The 24,037-nt window shown below is 41.3% G+C and overlaps 1 protein-coding gene across 2 annotated transcripts in view; it reads left to right on the top strand.

Annotated features, from left to right (window-relative positions):
- Positions 1 to 24,037, top strand: part of LOC119476624 (protein eva-1 homolog A) — an 86,845-nt gene that overhangs the window by 32,238 nt on the left and 30,570 nt on the right. Inside the window, exon 5 of one of the 2 annotated variants that reach the window (XM_037750035.1) lies at positions 8,738 to 8,881. In XM_037750035.1, coding sequence (XP_037605963.1) covers positions 8,738 to 8,881 — 144 coding nt within the window. Of the gene's footprint in view, positions 1 to 8,737; positions 8,882 to 21,529; positions 22,081 to 24,037 lie in introns of those variants that run through there. The other variant, XM_037750036.1, reaches the window with a different exon arrangement.

Raw genomic sequence — 24,037 nt, 5'->3', positions numbered from 1 at the left:
TGTTTAGGGGAATGTTAATGACTCTAAGCTTGGATCCATGACAAGTATTAGTAGAACTCATAGTAGCTACTGTTGTGGTGGTGGTGTCCCCGGCCTCTTCGCTGGGCAGCTCATTTACTCCTCTTTAACCTGCGCTGCCTTTGTTTCGTTAATGTATATAGAGGGAAATGTACACTGATGTTTGCGCTTGTAGATAAGTAGCCTGAGCAGGTGTAAGTTAACTGGTGTGTGTGTTTGCTTGAAACAGACTGAATAAAGTTGTGAAAGAAGGTGAAATATCATTCACAGTGATTCACAGTTCAAACAATGCTCAGAGGTGACAGGACGAGGTCGAGAGACTGACACTGGCGTCAGTCACCATGTAATCAGAGACGCATATAAGAATGGCATTGTGTGCGTCTGTGTGTGTGTTATTGTATACTATATGAGAATCGAGGGCTGCTTTGAAGCAACCTCAGCCGGTCCTCCGCGTGCAGGTGGACCAGGAATGTGCGACAGCTAGGTGAGACGAGGCTGGCCTGATATCTGGTTTCAGACTCAGGATTAAATACAGTAGCCGAGTTCCCCCAGCATTGATGGAAGACGGACTCTACTGTTACAGTTGCACAAAGGCCAGATTAGAGCAGAGGAGAGGTTGTGTTTACTGCCAAATCTTATGTTGTGTGTGTTCACATGAACTGTACACTTACGCCTTGTTGTTCCTGCTCATTATACAGCATGTTTTTCTATCTCTTATACACACACACATATGCGTATGCACACTCCAACCACCCACCGACACCTCCTCAGGCTGTTCCAGACAGCCCATCGGAGCCGTAGTGGGATTTCCCCTGTCAGCCCTGTCTTTGATGTGGCTCCCATGTCACCAGGAGCAGGAAGTGAGGGTGTCTTTGAGTGACAGCTCAGACACACACAGTTGATTATTTTAAAACGCCCCTCTTTTCGCCCTCCCGTGCGAGGCGGTGTTGTGCCTCGCACGTGTGTATGTGTGTGTGCGTGTGGGTGTTGCTCTGCATGTCTTAATAATCTCGGGCTTGGCATTATGCGCAATTTTGTTTTGTACCTATTTTGATTTTATGTCTCTTTAAATGTGTGTTTGAATGTGCCAACAAGGCAGGTTATAGTAATCTCCTAAACCGCACCGTCCTGGCAACCTCGCCGCTGCCTGAGGTGTGACATCATCGGCTGCACCTGCCCAGGTGAACCGTGCATAGTGTTAGAAAGACTTTACAGGAACTGCTTGTACGCTATTTGTTTTCTATTTTCCCTGCAAACATTCTCATTACATCTTTTATTTCTGTTTAATCCTTAGACTAAGGTTTCAATTCAACACCAACCACCTGCCAAATAAAGGTCGATTTTTTTTTTGTTGGTGTCATTATCTGAAAAGCAAGCATCTTCTGGAGATCTTCAAACCGTATTTATTGTGAATTCTGCAGTCTATTCACCATCATAGAGAGCTGTAGAGAGCCGCTATCTGGTTGCTTGTTGAATCCAAGTATAACAGACAAATACAAGTGCATATACAGGCATGTGTGCACAAAAGTCCGACCTCTTTGATGTCGTCTGTTCCTTGGTTTTAGGGCGGGGTGGGAGTGGTGGAGTTGGACAGGTCTTGGCGGCGATGGAGAATCCTCAAAGCGAAGGGGCCTGCTTCAGCCCTCCTCTCTCATCTGCCCCATTACCATCACACACACCTCTTGACATCTAAATAGCCCCCCATGCTTGGCATGCAGGGTCTCAGACTGCTGCTTTTTTTTTTTTTTTTTTTTTAAGGCCACTGCACTTTCACTTTTGAGTATGTGCTTCAGATAAGGCCCACAGCGAGGTGTTTAAAACTGTAACGCACGGCCCGGTTGGTTGGTGTCTCATATGATCATAGTAGCTTTTAAAAGCCCAGCACGCACAGCTGCAGGTCAAATTTAACACTCGGCTTTTAGAGTTCTCTTCCAGTTGTTGCTTCGCTGTAACTCAATCTGCATTTCTCTCTGCATACAGAGCAGATCAGTAGCAGGATGTCGGTGTTGTTTTGGACTAGATTAGATCAAAATAAGGCCGTCAAAGTTAACGTGATAATAACGCGCTAATGCAAGTTTGTTTTAATGCCACTAATTTCTTTAACGCAATCTATCGTTGGGAGGTTGTCCTATAGTCCGGCTAACATTACAGAATATTCTGGCTACCAAGAATAACCTGGCATGCAAGGTTTAGGGCAAAGGGTCACCACTGATTGGAATTCAGATGTGGTGTTTGAATATATGAGGTAACATGTTGTCAGTGATAATGTGTAGGGTTGACTGTTTTCATACCACGTGCCTCTGACTCGAGAAATAACTTGCTATCAACTTACAAACACAGCTGAGGAGAACTCTCTGCAGGTGTGTGTGCAAGTGTGTATGTGTTGAAATCACTACGATAAAATTAAAGGGGAACACCATCTAAATTAAGAATTCCAATATGTTATTTCCATGGTCAAGTAAAGTTCAATCAGTAAGTGTGAAGATGAGCTCCTCTCTCAAAGCCAGAAAACCAGAGAAGTAAGTCTCACACTTGTGATGTCATAGGGTATAAAGTCTGGAGCTGCTCCATAGACAGTGAATGGGAGGCTGATTTTGTGGACACACAGAATGTTTTTCTTTTTTAAACACAAATGAGCTTTATTCTATTGTAGTGTGAAACAGAAAATTACACATATACAGTACTGTGTCATCTTGAACATTTCTCCCTATTCATTGTCTATGGAGCAGCTCCGCACTTTATACTTGATGACATCACAAGTTTGAGTTTTAACACTCTAGTTTTTAGATTTGGGAAAGTTGTTCATGTTTGATATTATTATTTAGACTGTCTTAGACCATAGGAATAACATGTATGAATTTTGAAAATGGGCGTAGTTCCCCTTTAAATCCTGCTGAAGTAAACAGACCTTTAACAGTAAATGTGTGCATGGGAGTCGAGCGGTCTCAAATTCATTAATGGTATTCACATAAATCTCTTGGCGTGTGCAGGTCACTTCGCCCTATCACATCATCTGAAAGTCACTTTTCCATCATACAAAGACCTCTAATCCCACAACAATGACTTAAGCCTCCCTATCAAATGATACGGATCTCAGGTGAGTCAGAGGAGAAGAGGAGATGAGTGCCTTTTTTTTTTTTTTTTTTGTCCGCCCGTCGTCTTGGAAATTCCAGGAAAGGTGTGCGTGGGTGGGAAAACCTGGAGGATTGTTATGGAGCGAGAATGTTCTGCCTGTGTTTATATATGTGTGGGTGGTTGTGTGTCTGGATCTGTACATGCTCAGAGGCGTGTTCTGTATTGTTTTGTTTGGTGTGTTTTTAGCATTATACTGCACCCACCATACACCCCATAGCTAAGTGAAACTCAACTTTGTAAAATGATGCCGTCATGTTAAAATAATCTTGTGAAAGTGGGAAAACTGGACATAAGCCAAGATTGATGCTGGTTTCAAGCAAGCAGAAAGTTAGATGTGTGACAGATGAGTGATTTGGCTGCTGGTACAGGGCAGCGTATCAACACATACGCCTCAAAAGCATGCAAGACGTTAGCGGAAGGTTTCTCATTTTAGCAGGTGTCAGTAACTTTAAGACGCTGTAGGTAATCAACCGTGGGTCCTTTAAAGAACCTGCCTTCTTATTTGTCGTTCTCTGTACGCATTTCCCTCTGTGATCAGTCATGAGTGAGAATAAATGTGTGTGCTTGTCCAGGAAACTCCTCCCTTTCCTTCACTCACTGCTTCTCCCGACTGTAGACCTTCTCTTCTGAACCATAGGCCCGTCCTTGTTGGGCGTGTAGAGGCTTGGAGGTGGTTGGGGGTAAAGGTTAGAGGTATCAGGGGTTATATTCATGCCGCTATGTGTGTGTGTGTGAGAGAGAGAGAGAGAGAGAGGACTGTTGCATGCTTGTCTGTCTGTATTAAAGCCGCTAATGAGAGCCAGAGGAGGTCAGACCCTGAGGAATGCTCTTTTAAACTGCATAGAAATGTGTGTGTGTGTGTGTGTGTGCACATATAAGAGAGCCAGTGGACAAAGAATAAATGTGTGTGTGCGTCTCCATCCTCTTGTCTCTAGAAGACTTTATCTGTCTGTCTAAACCCCCCCCCCCCACCACCACCACCACCCGTTCCTCCGTGAGCCCCCGGCTCAACTAATCACCCAGACAGGGAATCAAAGCTGCAGCTAATGGGGGCCTGTCTGTCAGTGGACGTCCTCGTCACAGAGGAAAGTTCTCAGCGTGGCACACCGGATCAGACGAGTGAGCCCTCTGGGAAGGAAGGAAAAGAGAGAGAGAGGGAGGGCAAATTAAAGCACATCAGGCGGACCAGGAGGTCATCGTGATGCAGCATCTGCACATAGACGCTCATATATATGACAAAGGTAATGATAGAAAAATAGAAGAATAAAGGATTTTTTTTGTCAGGAGTACACTGCGATCAGTCTGGCGACCTGTCCAGGATGTACCGCCCATTGTCAGCTGGGATCGGCTCCAGCCCCTCCGCGACCCTGAATAGGATAAGAGGTTACAGATAATGGATGGATGGATGGATAATGAGTACGCTTCCAACTTTTAACTGTGGCAAATCTAGCATTGGTTTGATTGGCTGAATGTTCATTTCTGTTGATTTGAAACAGGCAGTTGTATCTCAATTAAAGCTGCAATGATTAGTAAGTGATTTTTCAAACAAAAATGCCAACTATTTGCAGGTTTAGCTCATCAAATGTGAGTATTTGTATGTTTTTATGCCTCCGCGCCGGCAACAGCCGTAGGTGGAGGCGTTATGTTTTCGGCTTGTCCGTCCGTCCCGTTCTCGTGAATGTGATATCTCAGGAATGCCTGGAGGGAATTTCTTCAAATTTGGCACAAACATCCACCTGAAGTTAAGAATGAGCTGATTAGATTTTGGAGGTCAAAGGTCACTGTGAGCTCACAAAACATGTTTTTGGTCATAACTCAATAATTCATTTGCTAATTAAGACAAATTCACACAAATGTCTAATAAGATAAAATGATGAAACTGATGCAGGCACGTTTCAGACTTGTTTCTACTGCACTAAACAAACAAGAGGAGAGGTGTGTCTGTAAAATAACAGTATTCATTACTTTGGAGACAAGCAGTTGCCAACAATATCTCCATATTGCTCTTCAACATACGTTTCCTGAAATCAATCAAGACTTTTGAATGATAGAATTTTCCTCATCAGTCGCTCTCAGTAAATCCTGTTGTGTTTTCAGTGGCAGTGGGAACGGTCTAACCTTTTGAGGTGTCTGACCGGTTATCCAGTTACACTCACTGGTTCCCACAGGCTTCCCACCTCACTACATCCTGGTTGGGGATTCCAGTGTGTCGGCTCCAGCTGGGGAGTGTCCGGTTGCCCCTTCGAACCGCGTCCGAGTGGACAGACGTTGATTCAGGTTCACATTCTTAAGGAGCTTTCTACACTTGGCTACAAACCCAATCATTAGCAAGAAATGAAGTGTGACCCTTTATTATGATCAACGGGACGGCACAGTTATGGACCATTCAGTGAATTCCCAATGTTGACACTGTGCATGACCACTGCATCTCCCTCTTTCACTTCCACACTGGGACATTTGACCTTTGACCTGTGCCATAACTCATTGTGGCCCGTTGACGTGTGATCAGAGCCTTAACCAGCCCGTTCTCTCTACCTGTCTGATCTTTGGGGCCCACCGGGGCAGACAGTGCGAGGGTTCAGTGTCCACTTTCAAAGGCTCGTCTCCTTGTGTTGTTTTTAGGGGTTAGATGGACCGTGGGGGCCTGTGGGAGGCATCCGTGTGGAACCTCGACTCATCCACGTTCCCACAAGTCTCTAGACTTTATTAGCGTTCCTCACGCCTCGGTTTGGGGTGTCGCTAAAGTTCACGAGGTGGAACATAAAGTGCTGATCCCACTAGAGTTAGTTAGGTTGTTCAAGTTGGGTTTACAGTATTTGCAATGTTGAAACAATGAGTTTGCAGCCACAAGTTTTGTCTTTATAAACACTTTATTAGATTGACTCTGCGATGATTTATCCCCAGACCACTCTGCCAATGTAGTTGAAATCAAATCTTATTCTCTAGATAATTAATTGTGATTATTATTGTAGCCATTTTACACTGAATCCTCTGCTTTCCAAACAGATTGTTTTGCCTAGCAATATGTTCCATGGTCTGTCTCTTGCAGTCTTTAAAACAGAGCTGAAATGACTGGTCGATTAATCCATTATTTATGTATCACAAGTAGGGCTGCGTCTAACGATTATTTGCATTGTCGATTATTTTCTCAATTAATCAATTAGTTGTTTGATCTATAAAATGTAAGAAAATGGTGGAATCAGTGTTTCTCAAAGCCCAAGATGACATCCTCAAATGTCTTGTTTTGTCCACAACTCAAAGATATTCAGTTTACTCTCATAGAGGAGTAAAGAAACCAGAAAATATTCACATTTAAGAAGCTGGAATCAGAGAATTTTGACTTTTTTTCTTTAAAAAAAATACTCAAATTGATTAATCAATTATCAAAATAGTTGGCGATTAAATTAGTACTTGACAACTAATTGGTTACTCGATTAATTGTTGCAGCTCTAATCGCCAGAAAATTCATCGACAAACAATTTTGTGATTAAAATTAATCATTGTTCAAGCAAAAGTGCCACAAAATTGCTGGTTCCAGCTTCTCAAAAGTTTAGATTTGCTGCTTTTCTCTGTTTGATATGACTAAGAACTGAATATCTTTTGGGTTGTGTCTCTAGATCCGACACTGCTCACTTTTTTCACTATTTTTTGATGATTTCCAAACCAAATAATGAATCAATTAATCAAGAGAACAATGAGCAGATGAACTGATGATGAATATAACCGTTCATTGTAGCCCTACTTTAAAACATGGGCGTGTAAACCTGACTTCATATGAGCTCTAAAGAGTACAGCGGGTCAGCAGCTCATCTCCTGTAGTCCTGTTGTTAATGTGAGAGAGGAAGGAAGTGGGAGCGGGAAACGGAAAGAGAAGAGACTCATCTGTCCGGTTCTGGCGGGTGTTTAGCGATGATGTATGAGAGCCACGTCCATTACTCTGACTGGTTTCCACACACACACACACACAAAGACACACATGTTGGATCAGGTATCCTTTAGACAATGTGAGGCCCCAGTAAGGTCTCTGTATGTGGGTCTGATGAGGCTCCACCATGGGAGCTGAGGAGGCCTTTATGGGAAGGAGTGTGAGAGATGTCCCCTTGCTCTCTCCACAGTGTGTGTGTGTGTGTGTGCGTGTCCACCTCTGTTGTAGCTGACGGAGACTCATGTAGTTCCTTTTGTGCCTGAAGTGCTACTTGTCCATCAGACACTCTACAGCGAGGTACTAAGAGACCCATAGCTTTAATAAGAATATGAAGTTATGTAGACTCTGTTTCTGGCAAAGCACTCTAAGTGAAAGACATGTTTTGTGTGTGAGGACGTGTGATTAGCAGGTTTTCTTTCTGCCTTGTTGATAAATGATCTTTTAAGTATAACTTTTAGGCTAACTCTGGCTCATTTATATTTTATCCGTTGATCAATGAGCTATGTTCTTTTCAAAATAGCTAATAAAATGATGTGAAAATATGGAAAACTCTTTATTGCACAAGTCCTGTAATAATTCTTAATAGTTTCCCAGGAGAACTAATTATAGGGAACATAGTAGTACATGTAGTGACTCCTTTATTTGAGGTTTTAAGAAATAAATAATATAGTAATTATATAGTTGGGTGAGTTTATAAGCAGTCGTTGATTTATAGAGACATTTCTTTCAATGAACCGCTAAAATCTTAAATGACTGGAAAAACTCAGACTCATTCAAACCATTTTTTTTCATTTTGTAGGAAACTTTTTTTTTCATTTTGCCTGTACTTTACAACTCAGAAAGACAATACTGTATTTACATTACTGCATGTTAAGCTTACCTGCGTAAAATAATTTGGTAGAAGAAGGTTTCGATTTTATGGCTAAAACTATCAATTATTTTCATTGTTGATTAATTTGCTGATTATTTTATTGACCAATTGATTAATAGTTTGTCTATGATAGAAAATAAGTTGCCTAAGTTGACATATTCATATTGCATCATTCATTCAGTTTACTGTGTAAGAAAAGAGGAGCTGAAACGAGTGTACTTTGACTTAGAAAATGACTCAAACCATCCACATTATTTGCTAATTATTTTTCTATTGATTGACTAATTGATTGTTTTGTCTATGACAGAAAATAATGATTAAAATCCCATCAAACAGCAATTCCTTAGAGCGTAAGTTGACATATTCTTATTGCTTGTTTTGTCTGACGAACATTTTACTATTATAACCTAAGAAAGCCAACTAATATTCACATTTGAGGAGCTGAAAGCAGTGGATTTTTAGGCTTAGTAAATGACTCACACATCCAAATTATTTGCCAATTATTTTTTTGTTGATTGACTAAGTGATGAACCCACTAATCATGTCTGCTTTACTCCAATTTCCCTTTTAATTAGTACCAAATCACAGCCTTTTCCAGAAACCTTCCTAAGAAATGAGTCCCTTTCTAGGAGTTGATATTCCTATGAACCATAAAAAAGTGTTATCAGATATAGAAGCAATAACGGTGGCCCCTATAATAATTAATAACTAGGTCAACTGTATTACTTTTCATCAGTCTGGATGTCTAATAATAATTCAATACTTCCTCCTCTCCGTGTTTCTGTCAGACTGCCAGTCGTCCGTGGCTCTGCAGGTTCTGACCGCCCGCTGTCAGGGGAAGAAAAGCTGCACGGTTCGAGCCTCCACCAGAGACTTTGGAGACCCGTGTTACTCCGGCACCAGGAAGTACCTCAGTGTCATCTACACCTGTGGTGAGTCCCCATAAATAAAGCATACACCTTCACTGAGGGCTTCATTGTCCTACCAGCAGGGGGCGACGTCCACTCACTGATCTGCTTGACTTGAGTCTTGTTTATGAAGGTGTAGCTCTGTGCTTCAGAATTACCAGCTCTCTGTGAGACTCAGAGAAGGATTATGTGTCTTTTCAAGGTGATGATGATGCTGTTGGGTGCAAACTTATATGAGTCTCTCCACCAGTGGACCATAAAAGGCCATAAAGGACTGGTTCCTCTACCTCTGTGGTATACCCTCAGTGGATTTTATTAAAACACTGAGTGTCATAATCACTTTTTAGACTCTAAATGGTTTCTAAATGAATGTTTGAAGCAGTTTCTTTAGTTAGACGGAGCTCAAATATGAAGTTCAAAGTGTCTAAACTTCCCATGTTCAAGTCACACCTCCAAATATTCAGTTACGGAAAACAACTTTGGCGCTGTATCTTCTGTTTTGACTTTTCTGTCTAGAGAATGATGGTCTTCCTTTTTATCTGTTCCCCACCCCGGGGCTAATCCTGACCTGTCAAAGCTGTAATTCATTAACCGCACACTTGGAGACACACTGACAGACACACACACACGCTATCCAGACGCCTCCAGCACCAGGAATTGATCAATCAGCACCACCACGGACTGGAGCCTCTCATATCATAACCACCAAAATCACTGGCACAGAGATCCAGATCCAGTCTAGGACGACTCTTACTGCTTGGCGTGTCAATGTGATTTTTGAGTTTAATCAAATCATGTGTGTGTAGTAGCATTTTCTGCTCTCTTTCAATGCTTGGATTTGCACATGGACTGAGTTATAAAGCTGAAGTTCTGGTCATGCTTTATGGTTAGTTTATTATCTTGTTTTGAAGATTCACCTCCCAAATTCTGTGTTTTGTCGTCCAAGAGTCCATCCATCCTTTATCTCAGCGCAGACAAGAACACACAGACCATTCAGCAGTGTTTATGGAGTCGTTTGGCTCCGACTGACCTCCCTTATCTGTCACTGATAACACGACGCACTCTCCTAACAGCTCTGGTGCTGAGTTGTGTCGGTAAATGTGTGAGGTATGTAGGGGATGTGGGATGGTGTAAATGTTCAACGACGTGCTGCCTGCGAGGGGGTAGGAGGTGGTGGGTTTCCTGCGCTGCGGCCGCAGTGGAGGGCTGAACGTGAGTAAATCAGTCTAGCGGCTGCAGACATGAAGTCACTGGTCGCTCCAGGCTCCAGCAAAGCGGTAATTTCGGGGGGATCCTCTTTCATTGGTGGTCGAGTGTGTGCAGGATTGACCCCATTTGTTGTCGGAGCAGGGGACGGAGGATGTCTGTCTGCACATGATTGGTTGCATTTGTGTGTGTGTGTGTGTGTGTGTTGGTGTGTACATTTTTTTCCAACTGAAAAAAGTGGTACTTACACAAAGTGATTGATAGAACAAGATTTATGGACTTATTTATCTTTTAGAGTTTTTTTAGAGTAAGAATCTTTATGAAAATATGATTTTGTTTTGTTCTAAAATACATGAAGTGAACTTTGAGTGTGAATATGCAGCAAGGTCGCACAAAAAGGCAAATGAATGACACAATAATGCGCAAGGCAAAAGGGCGCAATAATTGAATACGTTCTTGTGTTTGGCGTGTCATTTCTACGCCATGTAGTCTGTACTGACTGCAATGTAAACGCATCCGTATAAATATGCTACACTCAAAGCTAGTGACGTAGAATAAAAATTAGAAAGACCGTATATGGTGGGAGGGAGGGGAGGTGGATGAGACCAACAAAGAAACAACTTTCCACCAGGAGACCGGTGTTTTGTTTTGTAAATTACATTTGTGACGTTTGTGACGTGTTTTCCGTAATTATGTTACTTTGTTTCTGTAAGTATTTTACTTAGTTTACGTACTTATTTTAAGGTCAACCTTTTAAGGTCAATGTTTTACCTAACTAAGCTAAAATGCATGACACGAAATGTCCTTGTAAATGTGCTATTTATACGCCTTCCCGTGAGATTGGGTTGTGTGTTTCTGTACCACTAAACTGGAAGCATGCACCACGCTCCCTGAAGGAGGTGTTAGCCCACTTACAATCTTTACTGTCCCTGTCTAAGTGCTGTTTTAGGGGCTTTTGCTGCAAGCTGAGAATAAATAATTTAGGAAACAGCATTTTATGAGTGTGAATGTGTGCATTAGTATTTTATGTCTGGGTGTACTGAACACACACACACACACACACACACACACGGAGGCATGAGTACATGTTTAATTCACATTACGGTCTCGCTATCGGCCTCGGTTTGCCTGTGATTTATAAAGCCGTCAACTCTCCGAGCTCCGGCTTCTTCCTCACACAGCCCCAGGGGTGGACTTGCTCCTGAGCAATAACACAGCAGCAAATGGCCCGGAACCTGCCATCAGTCTCCCAGCAGATCACACACACTCCGCACAGCCGCCACTGTCAGGCTTCATTTCCATCTACTCCCCCTGGAGGAAGACCCTATGGTTTGTTTGTTTGTTTGTTGGTCGAAAGAAAGTACTTCAGGCAGGAGAAGTCTGATTAAACACAGCTCTAAATACTTGACGTCTCTGTATTTTTAACAAGATCACGTTTGCAGCAACGAGCTCTGTCTTGCAAATTATTTATAGCCCAAACTTGGACCCTCGGTGCGTCTGTTGGAGATTGATGAATGAGTGTGCTCGGGGCACTTTTCTTCAAAAAGCAAGCTTCCAGTATGGCCCCTTTTGAAGTTTCTTTCTTGTAATGCTGTGTTGGTTGTCAGGGTTTGACCTACAGTACGCCTGCAGGAAGCTGCAGGAATGAAAATGTATCCATCTGTATGTTTGATAAAAAAAAAAAAAAAGTCCAGTTCTGGCCGTATGTAAGCGTGTCTTTGTCATGCGTCATGTGTAGGAAGCATCCTATTTATACAGCTTGCTCAACCAGACCTCTGAGGCCTGTCCTGCATCCCCGCAGCATCCTCCTTCCTCTGAAGAGATGCAGCCTGAGGGCTTCTGTATGTGTGTCTTTGTACCATAAAGCACAGCGATAACTTTAAACGTCATTCAACAAAATGTGATTTATGGACGTCCACGCTGATCAAATCATATCCAGAAGAATCTCTCTCTCTCTTTCCTTCTCCTCCTCCTTCCTGTGTCAGTCCCAGACACACAGCGCAGTGCTCTTCCTCCCCCGAGACGTATTAAAGCTTCAGACTTCATATCAAGGCCTCTCTCCTAAAACTTCCCTCCAAGGCTTCCCCTCCAGAGTTTTCGCCGCGGTGTAATGGATCACTCCGAACAAGCCACAGTCACACAGCCTCTTTTGAACCACGCAGAGCGGACTTTAAGGGGGGGATAAAAGGTTATGGAAAGCCTAATGAACAGGTCTAATTTCTGAGGAGGAAATGAATTAATTGCGGCACTTAGCTGGTTAACATGGGGTCTGGGTTTGGAGAAGGGGGGGTTCTGTGGAACAGGCAACTCTGGCATTTCCAACTCCGGGGTTCAAACCTCAAAGTGGAAATAAGATCTCTTAAAAAAATCCTAATGAAAGTATAATGAGTCCATTAATATCCTATATGTGTTTGCTTCCACTGCTATGGCTTGTGGACCGGATGCAAAAACAAAGCTGTGCAGCTTAGTTCCACTTACTGGCTGAACCATCACTATATATCAAATATAACGATTCTTATGACAAAACCGTCTCACCTCAAGGTCCATTTATTAGCCGTTCTGTGGCTTTCAATTTATCAGAAGATAGTTTTGGCTCAATTATTATGAAAACATAGATTTTCAAATTTTTTCTGAGAACTTTAAAGGGATAGTTTGGGTGTTTTGAAGTGGGGTTGTATGAGGTACTTATCCATAGTCAGAGTATTAACGACAATAGATGACGGTCAGCACGCCCCCAGCTTAGAAAAGCAGACAGGAGTTACTGCATAGAACCAAACTAATGTACTGCTGTGGACAGGGCAAAACGGATTTTAGACACCTAAAAGAAATTATATCAGTTTTAGTGTACGCTATATTTAGAATATTTTTGCCGGTTTACCTTGCTGTCAGAAAGCTATACAGTCTATGTTTCCATCGGGGAACTGAATCTGATATCTAAGCTCTCGCCAAAGCCACCAGACCGTCATCTACTGTAGGTAATAAACTGACTATGGATAAGAACCTCAAACAACCCCATTTCAGAGCACCAAAACTATCTTTTTAAGCCACCGTGGACGTAAAATCATTACAGATTCAAAGTTCTTGACCTTGGAAAAATCAGTCGACAAACTGAGGGGGAAAGAATTGCCAGATTCTTGATATTTTTTGGATGATTTTATGGACCCTAAATTCAGTCCCCATGCAAGTTGAGGCATCTTTTTGGTAATTTTGTAAGCATTGAAAATTAAAATGATGTAAAATCATAACACCAACGATACGTCTGTCAGGTCACAGGTCAGTCAGGTCACAGGTCAGTCAGGGAGAGTTGAAGAGATTGAAGGAAATATTCACTCTCAACACATTTAAGAAAACAGCGACTGTGCTACTATTTCTAGGCCTGTTTTGTTTGTTTGGTATGTTTTAATTTACACACAAAACTCCACAAAAAGTCATTTTCATTTCATTTCTTACAATGTAGGAGTTGTAGGGGGATGGATTTTTCCTTTATTGTCCTAGCTGGTCTTAAAATTAAATTTCCCTGTTATGTTTTAGTTTCTTTGTCGTCTTTTCCTTTAGCAGATGGGATACTGCAGGAGCTGGTAACACTGTAGAGACTAAACTGCAGGAGCTAACACTGTAGAGACTAAACTGCAGGGACTGATGGAGGTGTGGTCACTGGACTGCTACTGGTGTTTTTAATGGACCTGATCCGAGCAGCGGAGGCTCTAGCGGCCTACATGTGGCTCAGGGGGGGGCTGATTTAGATGTAACGGGGGAAAAAAGAGGAAGATGAAGATGTAATTCAGAAGTTTGAGGGTTTGGATTATCCCAATTGGTTATGCAGACATACTCACAGACGCATACACATAAATATACATGCACAAAGATACTTGAGGTACACATGCGACCGCTGCGGGCCACACACTCCTCCGACTCCCCCGCACACATTCATGTCGTTTCAGCAGAGGAGACTGTGGGGAAGATGTTTATTTAGGCCCAAACCAGCCAGCCGGGCAGGCGGGCTGACAGTAGTAGCTGCTGCTGCTGCTGGGTGCCGTTATTCTCCCTTATAGCTCATCCTATAGCTGCAAAAACACACATTTATAATGTGGACAGTTAAGCAAATACACTCTTTTTCCAGTATCTCTAATCTGACAAATAAGCAGGTTTGCAGACGTAGTTGACATGACGACAAACTGTCAGTGGGCCCTGAACCCCCTTTTCAAGACCAGAAAATGTATGTAGATTCAAATAGGGCTCACTGCAATTTATTGATAAGTATGATTAATCTGAATGTGATGATGAAGGTGTTATTATATTATTTATTATTTTTTAACTGTGTAATTAAGCCTCAACTTTATAGATATTTACACTTCAGTTTGTCATCTGTGCCATTTAATATATGTATTTTTATTCAATTTACATACTTTTTTGTGTTTTATTTTCAGCGTTGAAGAGGAAAAAGGGAGGGGTAATGTGACAAATAATATGTAAATGTGACCTGATTCATGCATAAATAGAAATTCAGAACATTTCCCAAGTTTATAAGACTTCGCTTGAGCCCAATTTAATTTACTACCTTAGAACTAAAACTTACTGTTGTCAAAGTTATTCACTTTTCTCAAATGTGAGATCAGATGTATTCTTAAATTAGGGGCTACAACTAACAATTATTTTTATTGTCGATTATTTCCTTTATTAATCGATTAGTTGTTTGGTCTATAAAATGTCAGAAAATGGTGAAAAATGTGTGTTTCCCAAAGCCCAAGATGACGTCCTCAAATGTCTTGTTTTGTCCACAACTCAAAGATATTCAGTTTATTGTCATATTGTCACAGTTTCATCCCTTCTACCAATTGCTGGGTATTCCCTATGAACTCATTTCTGTATTTCTTGGGAAGCTTCATTTCAGGGCTGTTGGTGCTGCTTGATTTGATCATTTATGACCGATTATCAACTTGTGATTTCATTGTCAACTTGAATAAAGAAGCTTCCAGGAAACGATAGTAAAAAAAACATGTTGGGAGCTGGTGTGGCTCGTCGTAGTCAATCATTGAACTAGTATATTTGTGCTGTCTTAATGCCAGCCATGTCAATTTTGTTTTCACTGTAATATGTTGAAGCCTTGTTCGCTGAAAAGAAACAAAGAATTCTTTGAGAGTGTTTTCACCTGAGTGCACGGCTAGATTGGGTGTGGTGTCCTACAACAACGGCCAAATCCAATTGTGTAAAGTCGAGTGTCAATCACAGGAAACGGTCCAACTTCACCCTCAAATACTTTGGTGTTAACGTCAGAAGATTCTGGCTCTCGTTGCATCATTATAATATGAGTCACCCCACCCATTGGGTGTTTTATTAAGCTCAAACAAACCAAGAACCAGGAAAAGGTGTTTGTCTTTGACCCCGGTGTGATCCGTGGTGCGTCTGATTTTAGTGAGTGGAGAGGAAAGCAGAAAGGAATGAAGTGGCCCCTCTGAACGCTCCCCGGCCTCGTAACACAAACCTGACTCTGCAGAAACAACAGCCGCAGCAGCTGGCACTCTCAGGAACACTGCTGCGAGAAAACACACAGCACGTGACCTCAGCCGACCTGTGTGTGTGTGTGTGTGTGTGTGTGTGTTGCATTAATAGTGGTAATGGTTGGTTCAGCCGATGCCCATAAAAGGCATTGAGTTTGATTGGTACGGTATAACATCATCTGTAAAGTCTCGTAAGTGGCTGGAAGTTGAACCCACGCAGGGTGTGGTCGCCGGAGCAGGGCGAGTAACATGAAGGGAGTTTTTTTGGCGGGAACGCACTGTTGCCGTGGTGATTTGCTGACGCGAGGGGTTGTGGGACTGTGCTTTGCCAGCATGTTCAGTCAGCTGGCGTCTGGCGCTGCACCGTGTCTGCGTCATTTAGTATCTACTGAATGTTTGGTGCACACAAGCAACATGTAGCACCACACTTGAATGAAAACTGGTTAAATGGCACCTTAATTCTGATAGTTTCTCCTCCTTTAAACACACTCAGCTACATGCAGTGTGGTCAGACATTACAAATCTAGTTTAATACCCAGCCGATGTGGTCACTGGCCCTGAGGGGAGGTCTGTAAGAAGGTTAATCAGATTAAAATGCATCTTGAACAAGGTGTTAAATTCCCCTTTTTAAGTCCTCACAGCTCCACTGACTTTTCCTTTTTCTGCTTTCTTTTCTTTCCCACCCACGTTTGGCTTTTCCACTATGTTCGCCATTTCCTTGTTTATATGTCACCCTCACAACCTGCTAACCCTTTGTCTTTCATCTCATCTGTCTTCCTTGTTTTTCTTCTGTCTCCATTCTGTCCAGCATTTCCGACCCCGCAGACGGCGATAGCCTCCAGGTTAGAGCCGGAAGTTGACTGGTTCATGTCCCCGACTATCTGAGCGATGTCATTGGGAGTGATTGAGTTATGCAGATACTACTTTCATAGTGCCTTTGAGCAATCGACTGAACTGCCAATAGCTTCCCAAGTTGCTCAGTGCCACTCGCATAGTGTTTTTCAGGTGGCAGCTCCCTCATATAGCTGGATGTAACCCAACCTGTAGGATGATACTGTTACCAAAATACTAGGGCTTCCCTCTCTTAGTCGATTAGTCCGTCGTTTTGGTCTTAAGTCGACTAAGATTTCTTGAGTTAATTACTCGTTTTTTATGCTTTTTTTCATGCTTAATGACTTATTTCCAAGAAACTTATGAGCACATCTCTGGTAAACGAGAGTTAAAGTGGTGCTTTTGTGTGATTCTTTGTGGATAAACTCAGTTTTACAGATCTGTCGATTAAATCAACTAATCGATTAGTCGACTCAGAATTTCTTTGGTCGAGGACAACCCTACAAAATACATCATTCTGTTACTTGCATTAGAATCTAATCCTTAAACGTTGTTTTATTTGATATAATAAAATGCAACTTAATCTAAATCTGTTCAAAGAAAAAGTTTATTACTCAATTAATTACTTGGAAATAAAGACTGCAATTTCTCCAATGCAAGAAAAAAACAAGTTTGAATTGGATAATTTTCATTAAAAACAAGATGATTAATATAAACCATGAATAAACAGGACTCGTTGTATTTTCTGGTATCCTGTAAATCCTTCAGGTAAAAGAAACTTAAGCCACAATAAATGTCTGACTACCACTTCTCAACAAAATTGCCAAATCACATTCAAAAGATTTGTTGTAACTCTTTACTTGGACACTTGATTCTTAGTTTAAAAAAACCTTCCATAACGCCCGCAACAGTGACATGACTAATGTGAGTCATTTTCCTTTTCCCCTTGAGACACTTTTTGTTGTGTCTTGGTACCAAAACTTTAAAAAATCCCTTTAATGAAAATAGAAAAACTAGACAGTGTGCCAGCCAGACGTTTTGATTCCACTATCTACAGACTGCTTGGTAAACATGAGGAGAGCTGTACTGATACAGACAGATAACACAGGTGACTGCTGCTGAGTGATACTGTAGGATGAGAGCCAACTTTAGTACACACTGAGTCTGATTAACTCAATTCTAACCTTTGAGGCGTTCGACAGGCTCATCAGCTCTGTTGGCAAATGTCAACACAATGTGCATCATCATCATCATCATCATCACCTGCAACACAAGATAAACATGCAGTGATAACACTCTATCATGTTTGTATTTGGTAGATTCACTGGTTCAATCAATGAGGTCCAGTGTTGCAGTGCATTTACTCACGTACACATTTGAGATACTTTACTTGAGTGTTTCCATTTCACACTACTTTATACTTTTATTCCTCCACAATTCAGAGGGATTTTACTCCACTACATTGATTTAACAGTTACAGTTATAGTTACTTTACAAAAAAGTACATACAAAACATGATTACCTGATGAATAAAATATGATGCATGTTGCATGTTATATAAAATAGTAAAAAATTAGCTCCACCTGTACCAACTACGGCAGTAACATGCTATTTAAACATGTAAGGGATAATGTACTGCAAGCTGGTCATTACTTACATTAAAAAATCTATAATTTAATCCAACATCAGAACCGCGTCCACGGTAGACTAAAGAAATAACAGACCGTAGAACGGCGTGATCGAACAATCAGAATCGTGTATCCAACAAAGCCGTGTAATAATTTTGTATAAGTACTGATAATACAATAATACGATAGTATAATAATCAAAGGTTTTTTTTCTGCTTTATGAGATATGACTCAAGTAAAGAATTTGAATACTAAGTTTTCTTATTAAGTGTCTTTGGCTCCCTGAATGATACATTTTTATAGATTAAACTACAGTGCAAAATCTCAACCAACAGTTATATTAAAATACTGCTTATGTGTGTATGATGTACGGTCTAAGACCTGCTCTATATATAAAGTGTCTCGAGATAACTTCTGTTATGATTTGACGCTATATAAAAATAAATTGAATTGAATTGAGTGTCAATAATAATATCCAAATATTCTACATACTGTATAACAGTGCAACACTCTCAAAGGGGCTACTCTGCCCAGTGAGTACTTTTACTTTTGATACTTTGAGTACATTTTGTTGATAATTGATTTCAATGCAGGACCTTTAATTGTAACAGAGTATTTTAACACTGTGGTATTGCTACTTTTACTCAAGTAAAAGATCTTCTTCCACTACTGCCTGTAGTGTTATCTTAGTTTACGATCCACGAGTAGATTGTTAAATGTCTACTTGTTTATGGTTAGAAGCTGTTTTTATTCTAAGGTGGATGTATTTATTGTAGTTCTTGCTAAGTGTGTTATCAGTGGCATTATGTGGAGATTGGTACTTTTGAGCTAATTATTGATTATTTGATTTTCTGTCTGCAGATTTGCTGAAATGCTCACTTGTTAGATTTCCTTTCCTACATCACGGTCTCATGACATTGCAGATAATCAATGTCTATCAGGCTCAGTACTGACCACTCAGTCCTACCTGGCCTCTGAGGCTCTTCTAGTGAGGCTGCATGTGTCATTAGCTCTGGTCTGCATGTGAGCGGGAAAGAGAGCGAGAGGGCCTCTCTGATGATCATTTTGGGGTCTGTCGCTCTGCTGCCGCTAGTCAAAGCCACTTATGTCGCTGTAACCGTTCCAGCCCCCAACATAGCAGGCGCTTTCCAGAGCGGAGGAATGTTCTCCGTTTGGCTTTAGGCTGTTTGTCTGCTTTACAAACGTCGGATAATAGGAGCATGCAGTCAAGTTCACATCCACACAGTCACATGTTTGCACACAAACACGTGTATACACATGTACAATCATACCTACAAACATAAATAGATTATACAGTACATGCACAAACACTGTACACACAAACACAAACATCCCCCCCCCTGTCCTGTGGGTTTTATTTTTTGCTTGGCCTGTTTTCCCAAATGAGCAACTGCTTCTTTGTTGGGCTGGAAACTGCAAAATAAGCAAAGCTCTGGACGAGAACTCGCTGCCAACTTTGTCGGCTTCACAAAGTCGTAAACTGTGTGTACACTACTGTTTTCATGTCACTCTGCGCTCACGGCGAAAACTACTCGCTCCACTCTTTTTGTGATCCATCGTTCTTGTTTTCGTTTGTATGTAGAGTGTGTTGAATGGGAGAAGGGGGGGGGGCAGGCTAATGCTTTCCAGTCTGTGGCTGGTTTCAGTTTTCCTCCTGCGGTGGATGAGGACCGAGGGAGAGGAAGGGAGAGGGGGGAATTAGTGGAGGGGCAGTCTAGGGGGTGGGAACCAGGGGGAGAAATTCCCAGGGCATCTTAAGCTAGAATTATAGTTCTGCAGGATCCATTTAAATGTCTCTGTGGATCCAAGCAGAGAACATTTTAAATGTCTCTGAGAACAGTGTTCTGCGTAACTACAGGCCTCATGAGGCTCGCGAAGGAGTCAATGCGTACACCTCACAAATCTTTCTGTTTCAGCTTTATTTACAATGACGTGTCATGAATAACAATAGTGGCCAGCGGGGATGTCTTCATATCGAAAACATAATGAAGAGCATCTCATTGTAAACAGCTTTATTGTTGTTTCAAGAGGGGATTATGTCAATGAACCATCTGGTAATCATTAATAAGTAATATAATTATATGAATGTGTATATTTTCTCACTAGTATCACTATTCAGCAATGTTTTCAAGATTGGATCCCTGTTTTGTTTGCATCACATGCACACACACAAGGATGCACATGGCAACGCAATACACATTCCTGCTGGCGGTTTCATGCTGTTCCATCAATTTACACCAGATTACAGTCAAATAGTGCCAAGAAACATATCAATCTGCCATGAAAGTTATGGAAGAAAACGACTGCAAGCTAGCAAATGTGGATTTAAACAACGCAAGATTTAATATGTTTAAGAAATCAGCTTTACAAATATTTTATTGGAAAGGAACAGGTGAGAAAACATTGAATGTAAATATATATTTTTTTATAAATGTTTGTTTACAAGATAACTCCACAGCAGACCTTTTGATTAAAACATTTCATTTAGCTTATTTCTATCAAATTTGTAGGGAACAAAAAGACGTTGTTATAAGCTGTAACTGCCATATGAGAGCAGTGCAGAGTGGCAACCATGATCTAGCCAATGGGGCACGTGCACTAACATGCACTAGCATGCACTAAAAGGCACGCTCGGCCAGCCCGGCGATGTCAACAAACTACAGAGAAGCTCAGATTACAACACATACAGGGAGAGCGACTTCATTCTCTGCTCAGGTAGACATTACTCCTCTATATCTTCACAATGCTAATAGTTGTTTGGATATCATCCAGAGCACCTTTAAAGTCAGAGACCATGTTATCATATACAAATCTCCTAATGTCTTTCCATAAAAGTTATGAATGAGAATGTAAAGAAATGTAAACGCTTCTCAAATCTCAACAAGCGTCCAACAAACTGGTTGGTTGATCCAACTTGCTGTCAGGAAAAACGAAGCGGAAAACCACATTTGCGTTATACGGTTAAATTCTCCATCGTGGGATATGTCAATATTGATATACTGTGTGTTAAGATATAGAACATTTTCTGGTAAATCAATCAAGAAAAAATGTGTGGACAGAACACCCGACGAATCAATACACTTCTCTATAAAAACCCAACACGGCAATAAAGCAGTCCTGCCCATTGATTTGCAACACTGCCCGCTAACTTAACCACATATTAAAGGGACTGATGCCATGTTATAAACTGTATGGAAACAGATTTATATTGTCATTGGTCATACTGCCCAACCTTACCATGCCTTACATGCAGCCATGCAGAAGCAGCATGTTCCAGCTCTCACACACACCACAGTCCCAGACCTCCAATCTGAGCTGAATGAAATTCTCAGGTCATTTCCTGGAGCTGCACTCTGACTTTTTTCATCCCTCTCTCTCTCTCTCTTTCTCTCTCACACTCATGCATGCACTCACAGCCCCCTCCTCCTCTTTCCCCTGCTCCTTCCCTCCCCTTTCTACCTCTCCGTGACTGCTCACTCACACAGCAGTGGGCTGTGTAGGTGGACACCACCGTCCCTCTCTCTCTCTCTCTCTCTCTCTCTTTTTCTCCCTCACCACCTCATTCTCTCTCCCTCGCTCTCTCCTGCTGTCACATTCCAGTCGTCTAAAGCCGGGTTCAACTTTCTCTCTCTCTCTCTGAGAGCAGGAAGGAAGGGAAAACTAAAAGAGAGGAGAAGCATTATTCTCTCTGGATGAGAAGAAGAAAAGAAGAGGAAACTCTCTTCATACTCCATTTGGCTTAAAAAGAGGGGAGTCACTTTTAGGGAGCATACCTTCTTAAAGGGGCTATCCTTTTTATTTTTTTACTCCCTCCCTTCTTCTGTTTTTTTCCTTTTTTGGGCCGTGCTCTCTCATTCTGGTCGGACCCACGGTGGACTATTCACGTGAGCGCTTGTTTTTACGGCGAAGCCAGTCCCAGCTCTCGTGGCGGGACTCAGACGAGGAGGAGGAGGAGGCAGAGTTTGACAAGACAAACACACGCTCGGAGAGAAAGTTTCTGCTTGGACCCTCGAAGGATTTTCCATTCAGCAATGCGTGTGTAAGTGTCACCTCATCTTCTGTCTGAGCAGGCTTTTTAAATCTCCCTGCTGTAGTCTGCCTCTTGGTTTCTGTGCTGCTCAAGACTTTTTGAGTTATTTGAGAAGTGGGAGCATCCCTCTTGTTTATCCGCCTTAAGCTTTAAACTTTTAATGTTTAAAAGTCTTTTTTCTGCATATTTAATCTGTCATCACACTCTGCTTTTGCTCGTTGAAGAGTTTAAATGCCTCACCTTGCGTTGCCCTCAGGAATGTCCTCCTTGTTGTTTTTAGCTCTCGCTGTTGAGGATGTGAGAACGGGTAAATTGGTGTGAATATGTGTGTGTGTGTGTGTTAATTATTTGGGAGATGGTGAAACATGAGGAAACAAACGCTCAGAAGCTGAGATTAGTCTTTGACAGGGAAGTGTAGTTTCACGTGTGGACAGACGAGGTAACAACAATGTGAGATCACTTAGATACAGACAACACACAACACACACACACACACATGACCAGACCGATACCTGACAACACCCCGCTCAGTGTTGGTACCTTTAACAGGAGCAGTGAAACTCATTTTATCATGCATCCTCCTCTGTGTGTGTTTCCATAGATGGTATGCTGGTAGAGAACAGGCTCTGCTGGCAGGAGTTTGACTTCACTGTAATTAACCACTGGGTGCATAGTACAGTAAAACCAACAGGGGCAGCGAGTCGTTCACACAATGCAAATACTGGTGCTGAGTCAGAGCAGGCAGCAGGGCTGAGGTCACTGGAAAGATGTCACCTAACTCCTCTCATTATCAGTTCATCTGCTGATTATTTCCTTGATTTAATCAATTAACTCATTTGTGTCCAAAGACTATATTTATATATGAGGGAAGGAAAAATGCCACAACATTTATTCAGATTTTTTGAAATTTGATATAGACTTTGGGCAAGTATCTAACAGTACTGCTTTTATTATTAGTCAAAATCAAAAATCTAACTGTGTTTATTAAATGTTTTCATTATAAAATATTTTTGTACACTGCATATGTGTGCATATCTTTGATATTCAACTTGTTATGAGTTCATAGATACCAAATACTTGATTGTGCTTCTTGTAGTTTCTGAGATACAGCCATTTTCTTAACATACTATACAGTATCTAGTCTTTGGGCACATGGGACTGCTGTGTTTTCCTAAAATATCAGTCAATTGCAAAAACAGTAGTCCCATCATCATGTGCCCAAATACTACATATAGTATGATAATAAAAACTCACTTTCCAGACATACTGTTTGACTGATTTTGAAAATGTCAGTTTTGTGTGTCAAATTTCAGTTTTGGGCACAAATGGGTTAATCGTTTGGTCTATGAAATGTCAAAAAATAACGAAAAGATTGTCCATTTACAGAGCCTGAGATGACGTCTTCAGATCTCTTGTTTTGTTTGACCAGCACTCCAAAACCCAAAGATATTCACTTAATGATGATATAAAACAGAGATCATTTGATTTGCCTTTTGCTTGAAAAACAGCTGAAACGATTAATCAATCATCAAAATAGTTTCCCCTTTCCTTTTTCTGCTGATTGACTAATCAATGAATCGACTAATCGTTTGCATACTGCTGCATTTCTGGTCTTAATGGTCTGAGAATATTTGGTATCGCTGGGTGATATGATGAAATCTATATCACAATAAAGTGTCACATTTAGGGATAATGCCTGACGAGGTGTCCATTATCAGGAATTAAGGGATGATGTAATGATTGTTCCAGGTATTAGCAAACCCTCAGGGTTACCATGGAAACGGAGTGAATGCATTGTGAAAAACTTTAGATTTTGGTTGCATGAAATAATGATGAAAATATACAGTAAATTAATGGTTGTAATCTTTTTTTTTTGGCAAGGAGCCATGGTATAAGAGGGATAATGCTCTTCGAGGTGTCCATTATCGGGAATTAATGGACACCCTGCAGCCAATCAGAATCGAGC

The sequence above is a fragment of the Sebastes umbrosus genome, chromosome 18 (assembly GCF_015220745.1).
Source record: "Sebastes umbrosus isolate fSebUmb1 chromosome 18, fSebUmb1.pri, whole genome shotgun sequence".
In the NCBI taxonomy this organism is placed as follows: domain Eukaryota; kingdom Metazoa; phylum Chordata; class Actinopteri; order Perciformes; family Sebastidae; genus Sebastes; species Sebastes umbrosus.
Note: the sequence above shows the minus strand (reverse complement) of the source record. Positions and strands in the feature narration are given on the sequence as shown.